This window comes from Bacillus rossius, chromosome 2, assembly GCF_032445375.1.
Source record: "Bacillus rossius redtenbacheri isolate Brsri chromosome 2, Brsri_v3, whole genome shotgun sequence".
NCBI lineage: Eukaryota > Metazoa > Arthropoda > Insecta > Phasmatodea > Bacillidae > Bacillus > Bacillus rossius.
This window is the reverse complement of record NC_086331.1, coordinates 73774715-73796966: the sequence shown is the minus strand read 5'-3', so window position 1 is coordinate 73796966 and position 22252 is coordinate 73774715. Positions and strand designations below refer to the sequence as shown.

Sequence of the window (22252 nt, the reverse complement as noted above, 5' to 3'; positions counted from 1 at the left end):
AATTATGAAACTTTTCACAAGAATAACATATGGCTAACAGCTCTTTCTCCACCTGAGCGTAACCTTGCTCTGTTTCTGTCATGGACCTTGATGCAAAATGTACCAGCCCATTATCCTGTATTAGGCAGCTACCTATCCCACTTTGACTAGCATCATACTGTATGACTATCTCTTTACTAGAATCAAAGCCAGCCAAAGTGGGAGCTGCACTGACCCTTTGTTTAACATTGTCAAATGCAGTTTGCTGTCTGTCTGTCCACTCCCACACCACATATTTCTTTAACAACTCTCTCAATGGTGCTACTACCTCAGAAAACATTGGCAGAAAGTCCCTAAGAAAATTCATGAACCCCATTAGCTGCTGCAGCTCTTTCTTATTACGAGGTGCATGTAAGGCCTGTACCGCTGCGACTTTGTCAGGGTCTGGGTGAACTCCCTCTTTGCTAACAACAAACCCCAAATATTTGACTTGATTTACACAATACTGAAACTTATCATAATTAAACTTAATATTGTATTTAACAGCTCTGCTCATCACTTTCTCTAGAACTTGATCATGTTCAACTTTAGTTTCTCCACTAATTAAACTATCATCAAAATACACAAACACTCCCTCTATATCTCCAAAGTACTTAGTATTCAGTTTCTGACAAACCTCTGGCGCACTGGCTAACCCAAAGGGCAGTCTCTTGAACCTGTAGCACCCAAAAGGTGTATTGAATGTACATAGCTTACTTGACTCCTCATCCAGCAACACTTGATAAAATCCATCTTTTAAGTCCAGCACTGAAAACCATTTTTTTTCCAGTTAAACTTGATTTTACTTCTTCAATTGTGGGGATAGAGCAATACTCTCGCAAAACATACTTATTCAGTTCTTGAGGATCTAAGCACAGTCTTAACGAGCCATTCCGTTTCTCCACTACTACCAACGTATGAACCCAATCCATTGCTTCTGTGCAAGGTTGAATAATGTTCTTATTCACCAGATGATCTAAGGTATCCCGTAACATGCCCTTGATGGAAAGTGGAACTCTCCTGCTTGCATTTGCTACTGGCACTGCATTGTCCTTTAGATTTAACTTGTACACATCTGAGAAGCACCCTACTCCTTTAAAAACTTGTTTATATTTCTGAACAATGCTGTTTTTTCCATCCCCTCTGCAATTGCCACCTTGAGTGACTCCACTCTCTGAATAAGGCCTAATTCTACACAGGTGTTTAAGCCTAATATTGGGCATGCCCCTTCATCCTGAACAACCATAAACTCAGCTCCTGTCACTCTTTTATCAGTCTCACAGTCCACCACAATCTTGCCCAGAGGCTTTACCTGAAACCCTCCAAAAGCTTGTAACCTCACTTTAGTTTTAACTAGCTGGATCTTGCTCCCAAGCTCTTTGTATACTCTGTACGGTAGAATATTAGTGACTGCACCTGAATCCAACTTAAACTTTATACTAACACTCCCGACAGTCACTTCTTTAAACCATTCCTTATCACTGCTCCCCTTTAACCGACTGACTGATAACACCTCTAGTGGATCTGAGTCACTACCACTACTCACTTCGCCATATCCTACCGTGAACATTTTACTGCTCTTCTGAGATCCTCCGTGCTTGCCATTCCTACTAGGACCACTTGCTTGATTCTTGCACGCTACTGCAAAATGGTTAAAACCCATACACTTATTACATCTTTTTCCAAACGCTGGACAGTTCCTCACCTCATGTTTTTTTAAGCACCTCGTACATTCTGTATACTGTTTATCTCGTCTCTCCCCTGATTGTTTACGAAATCTACTCGGACACTGACTTGTTTGTCGCGACCTAACCTCCAAGACATCTTGTGTTGTCTGGCCTTCTGTTAGAGTTTTGGCACTAATCTCTGCAACCTCCACCGACTTGCAGTAATTCACCATTTTCTCTAAGGTCATATCACCACGGAGTAATTTTTCTTGTGTTACAGAGGACGCTATTCCCAACACTATTTGTGCTTAAAGTAACTTTTGCTCTTGATCTCCAAATTCACACGGCTCACTTAATAACTTTAGGTCCGTGTAAAACGTATCGAAAGTCTCGCCACTTACTTGCTTGCGACTAAAAAATTTGTAAATATTCATAGCTTCATTCTTTCGTGGAACACAATGGCTGCCCATTAGCTTTAAAATTCCTTCAACTGTTTCTTCTTCGTTTTCTTGCTCACGTCGCAGTGAGCTATACACCTGTAACGCTTCAGACCCCATAAGATTCTTGAGCCTTGCTACCTGTACTTTAATTGGCTTTGTGCCCGTTTCAGTCGCTAAAAAGTACACTTCTACCTCTTGTTGAAACAACTTGTAATTACGCGCCACATCGCCATTCAGGCTCAGTGGGCTCGGCTTATTGAACTCCATGTTACCGTTGTTATTCTTCAGTTCTTCTCGATCCTGCCGACTGCGCCATGCTTTATTATTTGTTGTATCACTATAATTATACTTCTACAATAACAAGTAACTGTCTCTTATTATCAATGCTTTATTCTTTATTATCACTTCCTGCATCGTTACATGTTATCCACTCTCTCTCGTCTACATTATATCACTGCTGCCAACACTCACTCTTTTAAAGTCCCAAGTCTTTATCATACAACCATCATCTGCGATCGGGTTCTGCGCACATTGGCCGTGGTGTTGTTCCAGGCGAATTCTGAACTGATACTAAAGTACCTGATACTTTTCAAGTGTACTCGTTTGCCGTTCCTGATACAGGCACGTATCAGTGCCAAAGTATCAGGTTGATACTTTTCGACCCACCTCTAGTTCAGCCTGAGGCGCATCTATGTCCCTACCCTAACTCAGACCCCTCCCAAATACACTTAGTTTTAGTTAGTTTAGAAAAAAATTGCAGATTGCCAGACGACGACAGTAGTGACCAGCGGAAGCGCTGCACCACCGCAAGACGATCTGCCGCGGCCCTGCCTGCTCCACCAAGAAGACCGTCACTCTGCCCGAACAAACACCGAAGTCCGGTGGACTTAGCCTATATGAAGGGTAAGCTGGACTTAGTAATTTTTTGCCGTCAGTCGGACCTAGCCCAATTTGCAAGGATCAACCCTGGAGCGCAACGAGATAGTCAGCGATTAAGTGCCAAGGTATTCAACAACGAGTAGAGTGTCGCCTGTGTGGCAACCAAGAGACTCGTTGGAAAAGCTGTTAATGAAGGCACTCTGTATTCGCATGTCCGAAACAGTGTCGGACAGTAACAGTGGGCAACGATACGGGCAAGTGAATGTAGACGACAGTGTGGTCAGACACAGGCAGGAAAACCAAGGGCAGTGAGGGACAAGTACCAATTTAGACCGGAGTACACCAGTTTTGACACGCACATCATATAGGAGTATGCACTTTGAAGTTACAAGACACTACAGTGATTATAGGAGTATGCACTTTGAAGTTACAAGACACTACAGTGATTGTCCCAGGTGCGGACAGCGCGACAGCCCAGACCAGTGATTCGTGGCCAGTACTTCGCAACTCGCTTCGCAGTTGTCAAGAAAACTTCCGGTTTCGAGGCAACAAAGCAGGCCACTGGATGCCCGGTGCGCAACCTACAGTGACGACTCTGCGAGCGACGCGCGGGGCAGGACGACCCAACGAGTCTTCAGGCAAGTGTCCGGCCATATTGAATCCGATAACATGAGGGGGTCTATTACACGTGAATCTAACTGTAAGCCACAATACTGCTTTGAACTTAAGACATTTAACGCACAATTTTGGTAAAGCAAAGACTTAATATTCTTTTGTAATATTTCTTCTATATACATTTTTATTTAATGTACCATGTGACTCGCTATTGGTGCTTAGATGAAAGCAAGCTGAAGGACTTCAGAGATTGTCTATTATTTTGTAACAGTTAAATACGCTGTAATTTTATGTGTAATGCTAATTGTTGACATAGGTATGTCTTATTTTTGTGTTGACAGCCAGAAGGCATATTCAAGCGGGACAAGTCCAAGGAAAAATAATCAAATTAGACAAGTTGAGTGTATAGTATTAACATGTTTATTGTTCCATTGCATTATTTCTCAATGATAATACAACTTGCTACTTTCACAACACAGTTTTCTGTGTCGCTCTAACTCCTTTGTTTCCCCTACCCGGGGCAACAAAAACATTTGGCTACAAATGTAGCCTGGCTACTAATGTACCCTGGCTACAAACATAGCCTAAATACAAATGTAGCTGTGTAGCCTTGCTACAAATGTATCCTACCTACAAATTTTTCCTGAATACAAATGTAACCGTGTACCCTGGCTACAAATGTATCCTGGCCATTAACGTAGCTATGAATTCTGACATCAAATGTTCGATTCCCGGTACCTAGGGTAAAACCTTGCATTGACTCAAAGAGTGTTCGTTCTTTAAAAAGTAATATATTGGTCCAACTTCAATATGTTACCATGAAAATAATAATACAAAAATCGAAAATTTATTATTCGCTGTGTTTTATAAGGGGGTGCTGTCATAACTTAAAAACACACAACTTAGAAACACACAACTTAGAAACACATAACTTAGAATTGTCTACGTTATGACAGTTATAAGTTATGACTTTATACTTTACGACGTTTCTAAGTTGTGTGGTTCAGCGTTGATTGTTTCCAAGTTACGTCTTTCTAAGTTATGACAGTTCAAAGTTGTGTGTTTCTAAGTTGTGATAGTTCTAAGTTGTGACTTTCTACGAAATGACGTTTCTAAGTTGTGTGGTTCTGCGTTGCGTGTTTCTCAGTTATGTGTTTCTAAGTTATGACAGTTCTAAGTTGTGTGTCTCTAAGTTGTGATAGTTTTAAGTTGTGACTTTCTACGTTATGACGTTTCTAAGTTGTGTGGCTCTGCGTTGCGTGTTTCTAAGTTATGACAGTTCTTAGTTGTGTGTTTCTAAGTTGTAATAGTTCTATGTTGTGACTTTCTACGTTATGGTGTTTCTAAGTTGTGTGGTTCTGCGTTGTGTGTTTCTAAGTTGTGTGTTTCTAAGTTACGTGGATTTGTACAAGTTTTCTAAGTTATGACAGTTCTAAGATGTGACTTTCTAAGTTATGTGGTGTTCCCTTTTATAAGCAATCCCGTTTTATGTGCGACACTGATCGCTCACCCACGAACTCATGATAAAGAGTGCTTCGCTAGACATCAAGGGGAAGCGAAATCGCCATTGATGATAAGGTTTCTCAGCTGTTTTCAGACAAAATAATTGACTTAGTAATGAATATTTTATTTTATTTTGAAGTCCACATCATAAAAAAATATTAGAAATATGTTTTGGTAACAGGTATTCAACAATTCAACGAAACTCAGAAAACAATTTTTATCTCATGTATAAAAAAAATATGCAGCGATATTTTTCTCAGCAATAACCAGGAGCACACGGAGAGCGCCAGCAAATGTACCACCAGGAGTAATCAGGAATACATAGAGAAAACCAAAATATGTCTTGTAAAATCCTGCTCAGCAAATACATTCAGAACTATGCTCTTACATTTGTACATTGGCTACATTTGCAGCCAAATATTGATGTACCCAAAAACGGTTGTAGCCAAATGTCACTCTATCAAGATGTAACCAACTTCCGTTGTAACCAGATGCGGCCAAATGCCCTTTTAGCCAAATGTCGTTGTAGCTAGATGGAGCCATATCCTATCGTATCCTAAAAACGATCTTATCCTTCTGATGGGATTGTATCCTATCCTATACTGCGACCGATCATGTCCTACTAACCGTATCGTATTATAATGAGTAGAATGTTTGTGCGAATGTATGTCCTTTTCGTTACATTTGCGTAGTCAAGTCTGTAGTATCGTATCTTACTAATGGGCTCGTATTCATTTCATAGGATGGTATGCCTACTGATAGAATCGTATCTACCATATCCTGTCAATCGTTCTCCTGATAAGACAGTATCCTTTTGAAGAGATCGTATCCGTACTGATGGGATAGTATACTTTTTATTGGGATCGTATACCTATGCATGGTATCGTATCCTAAGTGATCGTATTCTTTTGATGGGATAAATCCCTTCTGATGGTATCGAATCCTGATGGGATCGTATCCTATTAATGGGATTGTATCCCTTTGATGGGATTGTATCTCACTGATGGTGTTGATTGAATCCTGATGAGATCATATCCCTTTAATGATATTTTATCGTACTGATTTGAATGTTTATATAAATCTGTATCCTTTTTGTACGTCTGAAGTTAGGACTGAATTGTAGTAAGCATAAAACATTTTTTCATGGTTTCTTGTTCCTTTTGCATATAAAACGTGCATTGAACTATGATCACTCAGGGGCTTGCAGTTCGAATGTGCCTAATTAATCCGAAATTTAAAGACTATATATAAATTTTATTAAAATAAATGAATGAAAAATTGTTGTGGTTTTGTCTGATGTACTAATGAAAATGTACTTGCAAATTATTCCAGTGAGCATTAGTATATAATTAAAAACTAGAAAAAGAAACTCACAGATTTTTACTGTTAATGATGGTGTAAGGATCATCTAGATTGACTCGTCTGATAAATAATTTCAGTAACTGGCTTTTTTTGAGAACTTGAATGCATCTTTACCATCTTTAACACTGAATTCGATGGAAGGTGTGCCATCATCGATGGTGACCTTGATAGCATCATTAACGACAATGACATAGATACCATCGGCATCATCTAAGACAACCATGTAGAACACGATGTTAGTATGTACCATTGACATTTGGTACCCTGATGGCAGCGACGATATCAAAACCGATCCCAATGAAATGTGTACCATCGTTACCGACAACACTAGAGGAGAATTAAAATGGCGAGGTTTAACCAACAGAAGAGACTTTAATTCAAGCAGTACTGGCTGCAGAAGAAACCTCGATTAATGATGTTTCGTCAGCGAAGGAGATTTCAATGTCTACAGTAACACTAGCATTAATGATGTACACTGGAGGTGCATCGGCATCTTTTGAGCACCATTGCTGTCACTGTGTAAAGATGTTCTCGAAGAACAGTAATGCACGTCGCCACGAGAAGAGAGAATTGCTAAGAAACTTTCTAGCAAAATGTTTGGTTGTAAAAAGAGTCACAAGAAATTTGCCAGAAACAATACTTTAAAAATATACTTGAAAACATGAAAGGCCCTTCTGCGGGGCAGACTGTAAAGGTTTCGTAAAGGTTTCGCTTACTTTGATGCAAGTATGTGCATAATATACACTGGGAAGTGGTACATCATCATCTGGGTCTGGTCTGAAAGGTTAGTCTTCATCGAATAGACATCCTTGCCGCTACTGCGATATGTTGTTCGCATTTTCTTACGATGCACGAAGACACGAGAGAAGTAAATACATAAAGAATCAAATTGTATGAAGTTTCGTTAGGATAAGTGCCATGTTTGGTTTACTCGAATTGACAGTTTGAGATGTGTCTATTCTAAAATTACCTCCAGACATTTCAACTTCTCGGTTTAGTGTGGATACTCGTTTGCGTACAAGCTCACAATCAGATGTGCAGTAACTGATTGCGCTGATGACTGGATATGAAACTAAACCCAAGACTGTGCTTGATGTATTACAGGTAAATGATAATGGATTCCACCTGGCAAATTTTGAATTTTGAAAGCCTCTAAAATTTAAATATATTTCGCATGTCAACGAAATTTTTACATTTCATGATGATATCAAGCAGATCTGAATAAATAAGGTCAGAAGTAGCTATGCATAGATCTTTATAATATAACTTGTGGTTGGACTATGTATCTGGTAAACCATATAAATTCGAGCACCATGTGAAGAAGTGTTCTTTCAAAACTATGAATAATCTCATTTACAGTTCTGAGATGTAAAGCAATATTTTAAAATGAGTTATGAGAAACTCTGTCGGTAAGAAAGAAGACTATATCAGGAAAGCATTTGGCTCGTCTCTGTTTCAGTAAACCGATTGGAGTTAAGAATGAGTCAGTTTAAGACAATTCATAACTAAATATATATTAGACTGATAATTTTCGTTAGTAGTATAGAATAGTATATCCTGCAACTGGCGCTGGCGCGTGGAGCCGTGACACCGTCCGCCATCATGGATTGTGTGACGTCACGGCAGCCAGCTTAGATGACCTTGACCTTTGACCATGGCCTTCAAAATTAGACAAAGTTTGCTCAAAATCCCACAAAATCCGTCAAAATTTCCATTTTTTGGAAACAAATTCTGCCAAAAATTCTTAAAAATTTGAAAAATAAAAAAAAATTACTTTTCGAGAAAAGAATTCCCGTTTCGAGGGGAAATTACCCGTTTTTAGTCCAAAAAAATACCAGCGGATAGAAATATCCATTATAGGCTTAAGCATCCGTGTCTACAGCCTCCGATAAGCATCTGACGTCATCGTGGATTGTGATGTCACCGTTGCAATTTCCATTACAGCCACCATTTTGAAAATCTATATTTATTAAATGACTTTAAAGAAAAAAATTCTAAAATTTACAATAAAATTCAATTAATAAAATTTCAATAAAAATATTTTTAAAAAATGTTGCAATTTCGTTGCGGCCGCCATCTTGAAAATCCATAATTTTTATGTTAGAAACTCTGGGAAAAATTTTAAATTTATAAAAAATTTAATAATAGAATTTTATAAAAAAAAATTTAATAAAAATTTATTTCAAAAAATTAAATTTAGACTCACGCCATGGAGCTCAGAGTCCTTGGTTCAAACCAGGCGAGGTTAAAAATAACAAAAAAGCGACAGGTCCTTCCTCCACGGAAGCTAACGGCAGACTGACCTACCACTTAAGTCAAGGAATATGTATCGTCAGATAGTATGATGTCATGTCCGCCATTTTGAAATTTTTTTATTATTATCCGAATTTAATGAAATAAATTCTAAAATTTATAAAAAATTCAATTAATAACAATTTAATATAAAATCTAAAAAAAATTGCACATATTGTTACATCCACCATCATAATTCTAAAAAATTTCCATGTTTGGTTATGCCCGTCATCTAGGATGACAATGATGTCATCGTTACACTTTATGTTACATCCGCCATATTGGATTCTATAATGTTGCAATTTTCGTTACGCCCACCATCTTGAAAAACTGCAATTTTTATGCTAGAAATTTAAAAAAAATTTGAAAAATTACAATAAAAAATTAATAATCAAGTTTTAATATAATAATATTTTAAAAAATTCACTTACACCTTTTAGTCCTCGGTTCGAACCTGGTAAGACCAAAAATAAAAAAATCCACCGATCCTTCCTCCATGGTAGCCGCAGGCAGACTAATCTCCCACCACCCATACGAAGATATAATCGCCAGCTGGTATGACGTCATGTCCGCCATCTTGTCTTTGTCTGCTGGAAGCCACCATCTTGTTTTCGTCTGCTAGAAAGCGCTGACATCATGTTAGTTAAATTCTTACCCGCTAGAGTGCAGTAATAATTTATTATTAACATGGCACCCGCCATCTTGACATCTGGGCGCCATCTTGGATTAGTGTAATTATTTAAATAGAAATTCGGGAAAAATTCAAAAATTCACCAAAAAAATTTACAATTAATTTACAGATTGATTCGATCAATTCCTGTCCTTGGTTCGATATTCGATCGACGCAATAATGTTTAATTTTATGTAAAAAAAAATCAATAAATTATGTTAAAAATCCTAAAAAAGAGGCTTAAAATCCTCAACTACCAGCCTCCAGTAAGCCATTATGACCGGTAAATTTATAGGTTTGTATTTATTGACCTATAAATTCGGGAAAAATTCAAATTCTTACAGTAATCTGGGTGAAGATGATGCCTTCTACGGTCATGGCAACAGTAACTCTGATGCTGACGACAAAGGCAAAGACTGTGATGAAGCACCTAAAGCTGACAAGATCGAAGACTGTGACGATTTTTGAGACCAAAACGATGGAAACGTCGTAATAAAATAAAATATCCTGATCAAGCTATTGATGAAAACTGGCTCGATGACGAAAATTACCTTGAGGTTGGTGTTAAAACGGAAGACACCAGAGATCATAATATTTATTATAAACATGCAGGGAAGATGGACGTAGCAGAAGAGATTGGTTATATGTCATGTGAAGATCCTAACATATTAGTTGATCGCTTGAGACTTTTGGTGGCATCTTTTCGTAGAGGAAACTACTCGCATATCGACGAAGTATCGTTCATACTTAAAGAACTGCGGAATGCTGGCTACATATAATAATCATTTGTTTTACTGTCATGTGTGTACTATTGAAAAATAAATGAATTATTTAGATTTTAAAAAGTATGTTTTATTTCTTGTATACTGAATTCAAACTAATACTGAGAACTCGTAATACTGCTACCTCTTCGTTTATTGTTCTTCCAATTGTGCTTCTTCTTCATCAAATGTGCTTCCGACTGTGCTTCCGATGGTGCATCCTTTTCTATATTTGTGCTTCCGATTGTGCGTCCTTTTCTATGATTGTGGTTCCGATTGTGCGTTCTTTTCTATGAATGTGGTTCCTTTTTGTTGAATGTGCTTGTAAATGTGCTTCCTTTTGTTGATTGTGCTTCCGATTGTGCGTCCTTTTCTATGATTGTGCTTCCTTTTTCGTTGAATGTGCTTCCAAAAGTGCTTCCTTTTTGTTGATTGTGCTTCCAAATGTGCTTCCTTGTCGATGATTGTGCTTCCAAATGTGCTTCCTTTTTGTTGATTGTGCTTCCGATTGTGTTTCCTTTTCTATGAATGTGCTTCCTTTTTCGTTAAATGTGATTCTGATTGTGCTTCCTTTTTGTTAAATTTGTTCCCTCTATGTCGAATGTGCTTCCGATTGTGCGTCTTTTTTGTAAAATATTTTTCAAGGTATCTTGCTCTTTTAGCATGTATAAAAATTTTCACGATGGTCTAATTGACTGTAATTAGCTAACGATGAAGAAGGTCATGAGGTCCGGAAATGACTAGCCTATACGTCTGACAATGTTAATGACCCGGTCTCGTGGTTTGGAGTTGCTGGCCTGTATGTATGGCTTTGTACATGAACGGGTTAGAGGTTATTCAGACTATTAAAAAACTAGACTTAGGGCCTACATGTTAGGTAATGCGACAACATATTTAATTCGTCAGACAGGTACATTGTCTTAAGTTGTTTTTCTTAAAGTGAATGATTAATAAATTCCACTAAAGGTAAGGAAAACAGAATATTAAATATATTTAATATATAGTTACACATGTCAAGAATCGAACCGAGGAAAGCAATCCATCGGTTTAATATGTAAATTAATGAGTGAATTATTCGGTGACTTTTGGAATTTTTCCCGAATTTATAGGTCAATAAATACAAACTTATAAATTTACTGGTCATAATGGCTTACTGGAGGCTGTTAGTACAGAATTTTAAGCCTCTTTTTTAGGATTTTGAATATGATTTACTGAAATTATTATTTTTTACATAAAATTAAACATTATTGCGTCGATCGAATATCGAACCAAGGACAGGAATTGATCGAATCAATCTGTAAATTAATTGTAATTTTTTTTTGTGAATTTTGTAATTTTTCCCGAATTTCTATCTAAATAATTACACAAATCCAAGATGGCGCCCAGATGTCAAGATGGCGGGTGCCATGTTAATAATAAATTATTACTGCACTCTAGCGGGTAAGAATTTAACTAACATGATGTCAGCGCTTTCTAGCAGACGAAAACAAGATGGTGGCTTCCAGCAGACAAAGACAAGATGGCGGACATGACGTCATACCAGCTGGCGATTATATCTTCGTATGGGTGGTGGGAGGTTAGTCTGCCTGCGGCTACCATGGAGGAAGGATCGGTGGATTTTTTTATTTTAGGTCTTACCAGGTTCGAACCGAGGACTGCAAGGTGTAAGTGAATTTTTTAAAATATTATTATATTAAAACTTGATTATTAATTTTTTACTTAATTTTTCAATTTTTTTTTAAATTTCTAGCATAAAAATTGCAGTTTTTCAAGATGGTGGGCATAACGAAAATTGCAACATTATAGAATCCAATATGGTGGATGTAACATAAAGTGTAACGATGACATCATTGTCATCCAAGATGACGGGCATAACCAAACATGGATTTTTTTTAGAATTATGATGGTGGATGTAACAATATGTGCAATTTTTTTAGATTTTATATTAAATTGTTATTAATTGAATTTTTTATAAATTTTAGAATTTATTTCATTAAATTCGGATAATAATATAAAAGATTTTCAAAATGGCGGACATGATATCATACTATCTGACGATACATATACCTTGACTTAAGTGGTGGGTAAGTCTGCCGTTAGCTTCCGTGGAGGAAGGACCTGTCGCTTTTTTGTTATTTTTAACCTCGCCTGGTTTGAACCAAGGACTCTGAGCTCCATGGCGTAAGTCTAAATTTAATTTTTTGAAATAAATTTTTATTAAATTCTTTTTATAAAATTCTATTATTTAATTTTTTATAAATTTTAAATTTTTTCCAGAGTTTCTAACATTAAAATTATGGATTTTCAAGATGGCAGCCGCAACGGAAATTGCAAAATTTTTTTAAAAATATTTTTATTGAAATTTTATTGATTGAATTTTATTATAAATTTTAGAATTTTTTTCTTTAAAGTCATTTAATAAATATAGATTTTCAAAATGGTGGCTGTAATGGAAATTGCATGATGACGTCAGATGCTTATCGGAGGCTGTAGACATGGATGCTTAAGCCTATAATGGATATTTCTATCCGCTGGTATTTTTATGGACTAAAAACGGGTAATTTCTCCTCGAAACGGGAATTCTTTTTTCGAAAAGTATTTTTTTTATTTTTAAAATTTTTAAGATTTTTTGGCAGAATTTGTTTCCAAAAAATGGAAATTTTGGCGAATTTTGAGGGTGGTGGGAGGTTAGTCTGCCTGCGGCTACCGTGGAGGAAGGATCTGTAGACGATTTTTTTTATTTTTGTTCTTTCCAGGTTCGAACCGAGAACTGCAAGGTGTAACTGCATTTTTTAAATATTATTTTATTAAAATTTGATAGATCAATCTTTATTATAATTTTTGAAATTTTTTTCCTAATTATTAGCATAAAAATTGCTGTTTTTCAAAATGGTGGGCGAAACGAAAAGTGCAACATTCTAGAATCCAATATGGCGGATGTAACATTCAGTGTAACGATGACGTCATAGTCATCCAAGATGGCGGGTATAACAAAACATGGAATTTTTTTAGAATTAAGATGGTGGACCTAACGATATGTGCAACGTTTTTTTAAAGATTTTTTATTAAAATTTTATTAACTGTTTTTTTATAAATATTAGCATTTTTTCATTAAAATCGGATAACATATAAAGATTTTCAAAATGGCAGACATTACCTCATACTAGCTGACGATATATACCTTGAAAAAAGTGGTGGGAGGTCATTCTGCCGATAGCTTCTGTGGAGGAAGGACCTGTCGCCATTTTTTTTTTATATTTTTAACCTCGCTGGGTTTGAACCGAGGATTCTTAGCTCCTTGGCGTAAGTGTACATTTAATTTTTTTTAATAATTTTTATTAAAATTTTTATTATTAAATTCTATTATTTATTTGTTAATAAATTAAAATTTTCCTATTTTCTAACATAAAAATTATGGATTTTCAAGATGGCGGCCGTAACCGTGATTGCAACATTTAAAAAAAATTATATTTAAATGTTAGAGGAGAAGGTCCAAAAACGGGCTACCACTTTTATTTTTTTACCTACAGATTTACCTGCTCACTAAAATGAATTATTTTAGTGTCAGTTACTTCTAAAACATTCCTGAAAGTGATATCAATGTTCAAAATGCAAATTAACAGTTTTATTTATCCTAAACCATATGTTTATACAAAGAGGTAAAAAGGTTAGTTTTTCAGTGGTGGTCCAAATATGGGCTACTCCTAAAGAAAGAAGAAATAATCACATACAAAATTTAAAAAAAACACAATTTTTGTTCAGAAACTCTATTAACTACTGTCTTTAAACCACTAAAAATTTTAATTAAAAATAAAAGCACATTTTTCATTTTTTTTACTTGCAGAAGTCACAGATGTATATGTCTTTTTCCATTCCAGCACAATCAGAATGTGCCCAATCTTCACAATTGTAGCACTGAATCCACACTTCCCCTCTAACGTCATCTGAAAAGAGTCCATCACAGAAAATACATGCTGCATTGTCGTCGCCAGGTTTATCCCCCAGAGGAACCGCTAGCTGGTCATCACCACTGTTGTCATCAATTGGAGGGTGCCTGTGGTCTTCTTCCGAGTCCGACATCTTGTTGAGCTTTCCTCTTTGACCTTTTGGGTTGGCTTGTTGCTTTTGACTTCTTTCTCTTTGCTTGAGCACTTGATTCCACGTTCACAATTTTTCGACTGTTGTTCAAGGCTGCACGCTCCACACTTTTCTTAAGTTCTTCTTTGTAGGGAGATCCAGTTATGATGCAAGTCTTTGCACTCTTACGACCTCGATTGCTCTTTTTCTTTGCGACAATGGGAATCGGAGCTACTTCATATGGACTAACCTGTTTGGATGTTGAAGCTTGAGGGTTTGGTTGTTTATCCGGGGTGCTAAAAAGTTGATGCTTATTTATTGATCGTTGATCCACTTTTTGTGTAGTGGAAGGGTCAGGAAAATTGACAGAAGTTGCCGCAGAAAGTTATGGGCTGCAAGTTTTATCAGCTTCCTGTGCAGCAGCCAAAAATTCACTGTCTGAGAAAATATGCTTATCAAGAGGGTATATCCCCGTTGCTCTGAAACCATTCACAGCAATATCTCCAGTCTGAACTTTCAGGTAGGCTTTGCCAAAGAGCTCCATTGTGTCATTTGGTGTGACAGGGCGGTTAGAATGCCTTAACCATTTTCTAATTTCCTCACTGTAGTGAGCCTTCAATGGACCCATGAAACTCTTGTCCAGTGGTTGGAGTTTATGGGTTGAGTGAGGAGGGAGACACACAATGGTCACAAAGTTAGCCCTTGCCAAGTCAATTACTTCAATATTTCGCACATGGCTGTAATGGCCATCCAATACAAGAAGCACAGGGGATTGTTCAGTTGGTTTAGTGCGTTCAATAAATAAAGACAGCCATTCGGTGAACAGATGAGTTTGCACCCAGCCAGATGGGTGGGCCCTTCCAATAGTCCCAGGAGGAGCACCTTTCATAAGCGTTGTGGCCATATTTACCCTTGGGAAAATCACATATAGAGGAATGAAAATCCCAGAAGCACTCATGCAAGCAATAACTGTGATGGTGCTACCTCTTTCAGCAGATGTCAAGGCAGCCACTTGTTTTTTACCTTTTCTTGAAATGACTGAAGGATTTTTACTCTGAACTATTGTCAAACCGGTTTCATCAACATTGAAAACTCTGTCTGGGGGAAACTTAAATTTGTCATAGAGCTCTTCCAACATATTGAAGAAGGCTTCAACATTTTCTCGGTTGAAGCCAAGGGCTCTAGCAAATGAGGTCCCACATGGTTTTCGTAGAGATAAACGATCTCTGTGTCTTTTCATGAACAAATCAAGCCATGACCTACCAGCTTCCTCAGAATCTTTCCAGGGTGTTTCCAGGCCATTCCGAATGGCTAATTCAGAAGCCAGACGCCTCAAATCTTTAAGAGTGCATCCAAAAAAATGTTTCTCCATGTCGAGCAAGTAATCCACAATCTCAAGTTCCAACTCTTCCCCTAATAAAGTTTTCCTGCCCAGCTTGACTTGAGCAGCTTGGGCGGGCTCAACATCAATTTTTTTACTCAAAGTTTGGAGAGTAGTTCTAGGAACATTAAAAATTTTACTTGCCTTCAAAGTTCCCATCTTGCATTCACGAACAGCTATGATGGCTTCCTCCATGTTGTGTGCATCCCATTTCAACCTCACATTCTTTTTTTCATATTTGTCCTTCGTTCTGGGCACATTAAAAACAGATTTAAAAAAAAATAAAAAAAGTTAATTCTCCTACTTTGTGCTATAAATTGATTGTAACAAAACCTTTTTTAAAACACAGATTTGTCTATATTTGCTCAGAATCGAAGTTAATATTTTTATATTAATTCAAGTCAATATTTTTTTGCCTTCGAATTCATTTAAAATTTTCGACTGCATGGTCTAAAAACAGGCTAACATTGTTGGTCCAAAAACGGGCTAGCCTGATTTTAGACCATCAATGATAGCCCGTTTTTAGACCATCCACTACTTCAAGTTGGCATTACTGGCAGCCATTAAAAAACAAACATATCAAGCACAGCAGCTGCTCTACAAGAAGCTTAGATCATCTACTTTCAGATGAGGTTGAATTAATATACCTAACTGAATAATTAAGAAAAAGAGAAATTTAAATTCACCTACCTTGAAAAGTTTGGAGTTCCTCAAAAGTAGGTTTTTTGATTAAACAATTCGCTACAAACCACGTGGGCCAAGGGCCGCGGCCATATGCTCACTACTGTTTTCCCGCTTCTTACTGTTTCTTTTAGTGCCATTCCCGCGCATGCGCACAACTCTCTTCCCCCACTTTCAGCAGGTAGCCTGTATTTAGACCCTAGCCCGTTTTTGGACCTTCTCCTCTATTAATTGAATTTTTTATAACTTTATAATTTTTTTAAATCCGATAATAAATCTAGATTTTCAAGATGGCGGCGGTAACGGAATTTGCAACGGTGACGTCCTAATCCATGATGACTTCAGAGGCTTTTCGGAGTCTGTAGACATGAATGCTTAAGCCTATATATGGACATTTCTAGCCACTGGTATTTTTATGGACTAAAAACGGGAAATTTTCCCTCAAAAGGGGAATTTTTCCCTCGAAAAGTGAATTTTTTTATTTTTCAAATTTTTTGAGATTTTTGGCGGAATTTAAAAAAAAAATAGAAATTATGGCGAATTTTGAGGAATTTTGGGCAAATTTTGAAGGTCAAATGTCAAGGTCAAGGGTCAAGGTCAAGGTCATCGAAGATGGCCGCCGTGACGTCACAATCCAAGATGGCGGACCGGCTCACGGCTCACGGCTCTACGCGCCAGCGCCAATGCCAGGACATAGCCTACTATTCTATACTATTTTCGTTCGTTTTCCTGTGGTAGTGTAGCATTTATTTAATAAATTTTTATTTAAAAATGTGTTGATTTATTTCTTGAAATTGAAGAATGTATTTTTAATGTTAAAATATGAGACTGAGGTAATATTAAATTAACTTCTTTGTGTCGATCAATGATTGAACCAAGGCCAGCAACATACAAATTATACCCATATTAGAATAGAAAAGAGTGTTCGTTACACGTATCAAGTGACATTGTCTAATTTTTTTCTCGTTTCAAGACGCCATTTTGGGCATTTTATTACAACCACTGCAATTAGAAAAGCTAAATTGTTTTCAGAAGTAGCTTTACATGAAAGGTTTTCATTAAATACACGAACATCTACAATATAAAATACATGTATGTATGTCTTCCCATTATTTAAAGTTTTATTGTCAGTTTCAAATATTTTTCAATATAATTTTTAAATGATTTTTACCACCGATTCATGAATTCATTAACTTGGTTCAACATTAAATTTTAGACAAAATAATGCATGTACTGTTACAAATTGTCATTTTCACACTTGACGGTTGTAGACAGATATACCAATATTTATAAAAACATAGTTTAAATACGACGAGTGCCTACCAGAATCCTGACCATACTATTTTATTGTCTGACGATACTGAACATGTGGCTCGAAACAATAACATAAAATACAAAACGCTCGCTGAAGGACTGCAGCAAAGACAACATTTTTAATAACGTGTTTGTGAGTTTATTTTAATGAGTTCAAAATTTAATTTAATTTGCAGCTAACCGTTGCCACAAATACAATACGCAAAACCAAGTGATGTGGTACACGGGTAAGATAGTGCAAACACAATATGGAGGACCCGGATTAAATTACCGGTTCAGTCCTAATTACTTTAGTTTCTAGTTTTTCACGAGTATTTTAAGTATGGAGTTTCGGAAACAGAGTTAAGAGTGTTTTTACGGTCTTAAGGATCCGCAATCTGGGATGATCTTGACCCTGACCGCCTTATTGTCTTTACCATTTGGAATATATAAAGTTTCAGAAACCGTCATTTTAAACTCCGCCATGGTAGCATTTAAGATGGCGGTCGTGATGTTATCCAAGATAGTGGACATGCGACACAGACTCCACATCCTGAATGCTGTTTCCGGACCACTATTATTATACTGTTTAAGTATATCGTTTTACCACTATTGTGTTCTTATCTAATGACATCACATTAAAAAAATTAAACCTCTATAAATAACAGTAACAAAAATCACCTACCCACGCATTTGCCGTATAGTCCGCTGATATAGCCAGGCGGGCAGTCGATTTTCTTGCATTCGCCTGATGGGAGCAAGATTTGTTTGCTGCTGCAACGCTTGCGCTCGCACCGGAACGAGCCGAGTGTGTTTCTGCACACATAGGCTGGACCGAGTGCGTGACAATTGTCAGTCTTCAGGGTACACTCGTCGTCGTCTGCAAATATACAACACAGCAATAAGGAAAGGAAAAAAAAAAATATGGACAGATTATAAAAAGATTGGTAGTTGCTTGGCTTCTGAGTTGCAGCCACGTCGAAGGCGAAAATTTCATCGATGTTTCAGTCGACATTGCAGTTGATATCATTACCGTTACTTACTGTAGTTAACTGCTAAGTACTCTGATTATGGCGATTGCAACGTCAACCGAAAAATAGTTGAAATTTTTGGCTATGACAGCGGCTACAAACCCGAAGCCAATCAACTCCAGAAAATGACCGCAAAAGGTTGCGATCGTTATAAAAAGATCTTCGATAAATACAAAATAAAGTCATAGAAAACACGAAAAATTGGACTAATCCTGTAGTTGATGTATTTTGAAAATATTCCTCTTCATGCCAAGTAAATGGTCATGATACATTTTTGTAAATTTAAAACCAACCAAAAAACTGAAACAAGTTTAGTTACAAAAAAAGGGAAACAAAAATTTTAAATATTCTGTTAATTGAAGATATCGATTTTAACTGACAATTTAAAAGACATATAATTTAAATCACTGATAAAAATGGGTTGTGAATTAACAAAATATTTGATGAAAAAGCAATCAGTAAAGATACAATATGCTTCATAAATACTTAAGAATAACACGTACATTTCTCAAAAAAAAAAAAAAAACTATACTGAGAAATATTTTAAAAAAATATATTGAAAAATAAATAAAATATGAATAATTATTCAAATTGTAAAGTTTTTACAATAGGATTTGAAGCACAAATATATTTCATAGGAATATTTTAAAATTGCCAATTGTTTTGTAACAAAAGTTTGTTTGTCAATTATAAAAAAGTTAGTTACTTAAAACAAAAACCAATAAAAATATTTAACCAAAAAAATGTAAAAAAAAATAATAATACATCATTTTCGCTTGTGGTAGTTGGACCAGGATATAACGTGATCCACAAATTCAAATAATTAAATACGTGTTTTAAAAGAAATTGTAAAAATTATGTCATGTAGTTGTAAACAGTAATATGTTTTGGCCGGTCTTGGCACAGGCTTCAGGCTGAGGTGCCTGAGGTGCCGACCGCCATCTTGGACTGTGACGTCACGGCGGCCATCTTGGATGAGAGTGACCTTGACCTTTGACCTTGACCTTGACCCTGGAGGCCAACTTGGATCCGCCATTTTGGATGACATCATTTTGTTTTCTCGAACATTCCGGCATTGTGTTTTCCGCCATTTTGAATTATGACGTCACCGTTGCAATTATCGTTACAGCCGACCATCTTTAAAATCTTTATTTAATATCCGATTTTAATGAATTTTTTTTAAAATGTATAAAAATATCAATAAAAAATATTAAAAAACATACATTTACGACACGGAGTTCGGAGTCCTCGGTTCGAACCCGGTGAGGGCAGAAAAAAAATTAAAATGGGGACAGGTCCTTTCCTCACAGTGGCTGCTAGCAAACTGACCCCCAACACTTTGTTAATAGCATATATATCGTCAGGTAACATGACGTCATGTCCGCCATCTTGTCTTCATTGCTGGAAGCCATCATCATTTTATCGTCAGCTAGAGTGCGCTGATGCCATGTTAGTCTAATTCTTACCCGCTAGAGTGCAGTAATCATTTATTATTACTGTGACACCCGCCATCTTGTCATTTCGACGCCATCTTGAAAATCCGTAATTTTAATGCTAGAGATGCGGGAAAAAAGTCAAAATTCATTAAATAAATTGGCAATAAATATACTGATTGATTCGATCGATTCCTGTCCTTCGTTCGATCCCTGGATGATGCAAAACATTTAATTTTATATAAAAAATAATAATTTCAATAAATCATGATCAAAATCCTAAAAGAGGCTTAAAATCAACTACTACCATCATTATATAAGCCATTACGACTGCCATCTTGGATATTTGTATTTATTGACCCATAAATTTATAAAAAAATCAATCATTAATCTACCTATAGAATCGATACTTGGTTCGATCCCTGGGTGATACAAAACAACTTTATTTTAAAAAATACCACATAAGTGTAAGGTTTCAGATAATAAAAACACCACAAGTTCTTTTAAAAAACAAATAATTTTAATACATAAATTCTACACTAGTATAAGTACAAAAAAACACAGACAAATTACTAAAGTCTTTTGGATTTCTCGATTCAAACAGTCTTCTTAATGGACGAAGTAAGTCCTTTACATGTCCGTATATGTATATTCAGTTTATCAGGTCGACATATTGGTACACTACAATTTTCACACAAAGACGAATTATCGACTTCATTAAAAGGACAGTGGTATATTTCATGTTGTTTTGTACTCCGAATATTTGCTAATGTTTTGTTATAAAATATACAGCTTGATTCTGATGAATGTACAGCCAGTCTATCACAATTCTTGAGGTGTCGTTTTAATCTTCCATAGTGTATAAACTTGCTTAAACACCTGTTGCACTGATATTTAATGTGTTCAGAGTTATTATAACAATTGTGTATTACATAATCCCGTAATTTCAAGTTTTTGATTTTCTCACAGTACGTACAGTTGGGTGATGGAACACCATTGGAAGCTCCTTCCTTCATCAATGTCACTGGAACTGTTGACAACCATTGTAACACTGCTGAAATGTTAACTTCTGAAGCCTTTGAGGTCTGCTCTGCAGAAGATGTTGCACGCGTCGAAATCTCCTGCTGTGCTGAGAGAGTAGGTGTAGCTGTAGACGATGTTGACATCGGGCTCTGCTTCACCACCGTCGTCGCTGACATCATGGTACCTGTAGTCGATGGTAGACCTTCGATCCAGGTTGGCGTTGATAGTGGTAATGATGTCATCGAGGTCTCAAGAATAGCTAGATACTGGTCTATTATGTTATACAAGTCTAACTATCCGATCCGTTCATCACCGCAGCCAGAGACGGACTGAAGTTCATATCACCAGGGTCTCACTTATATATTCTCATTAGCTGGTACACCGCATGAGTCAAAACAATAACCAAGTTCATTACACTTACACTTAACTTTCTCGGAGCATTTTTTATAATGACGATGTAAGCTATCGAGACGTGAAATTATTTTACTGTACTCGTTACATTGAAACTCTGTTATTTTCAGTAAATTATTCGGACAACTGCTTCTTTCATGTCTGCGCGCTTGAAGTGATAGTAAATGATGCGCCACAGTATCTGCATTGATGCGATGATGAAAATTCAGCTGATGGTTGAACAGTACCTATCGTTGTCTCCTCTGCAGTCGGTATCGGGATCTCCACATCTGTAGACACCGCAGCCATTGAGCTCTCCGCTGTCGTGGTCTCCTCTGCAGCCGGTATCGGGATCTCCGACTCTATCATCGATGCTGTAATCGAGGTCCCCGCTGCTGACGGTAAACGGTCTATTTCGGTCGACATTGGAACAGTAACGAAATCTCACGAAACTTACTGAAGAGAGCAGGTCCGTACTGCACTGTGGCCAGAGGTGAACTGAGGGTCCAGTCATCTGAACCTCGCTTATATACCCACGGTCTACTGGTATATTACATGAGTCAAAATATTGTCTGTATTTAGAAATAATTTTTATTAGGTACCTAAAAATTATGGAAATAAAAACACACAAGTTCAAAGTTTTACACATTTATTTATAAAAATTATACAAAAAATACATATTAGGTTAAGGAATTAAGCATTTTCGCAAGCAAAGTCTTCAATGCCGCAAGAACTG

The 22252-nt window shown here is 36.7% G+C and overlaps 1 protein-coding gene across 1 annotated transcript in view; it reads right to left on the bottom strand.

The window, feature by feature from the left end:
• Positions 1–22252, bottom strand: part of LOC134529374 (fibulin-1-like) — a 539830-nt gene that overhangs the window by 233007 nt on the left and 284571 nt on the right. The window contains exon 15 of the mRNA XM_063363371.1: positions 18325–18519. Within this exon, the coding sequence (XP_063219441.1) occupies positions 18325–18519 (195 nt within the window). The remainder of the gene's footprint in view (positions 1–18324; positions 18520–22252) is intronic.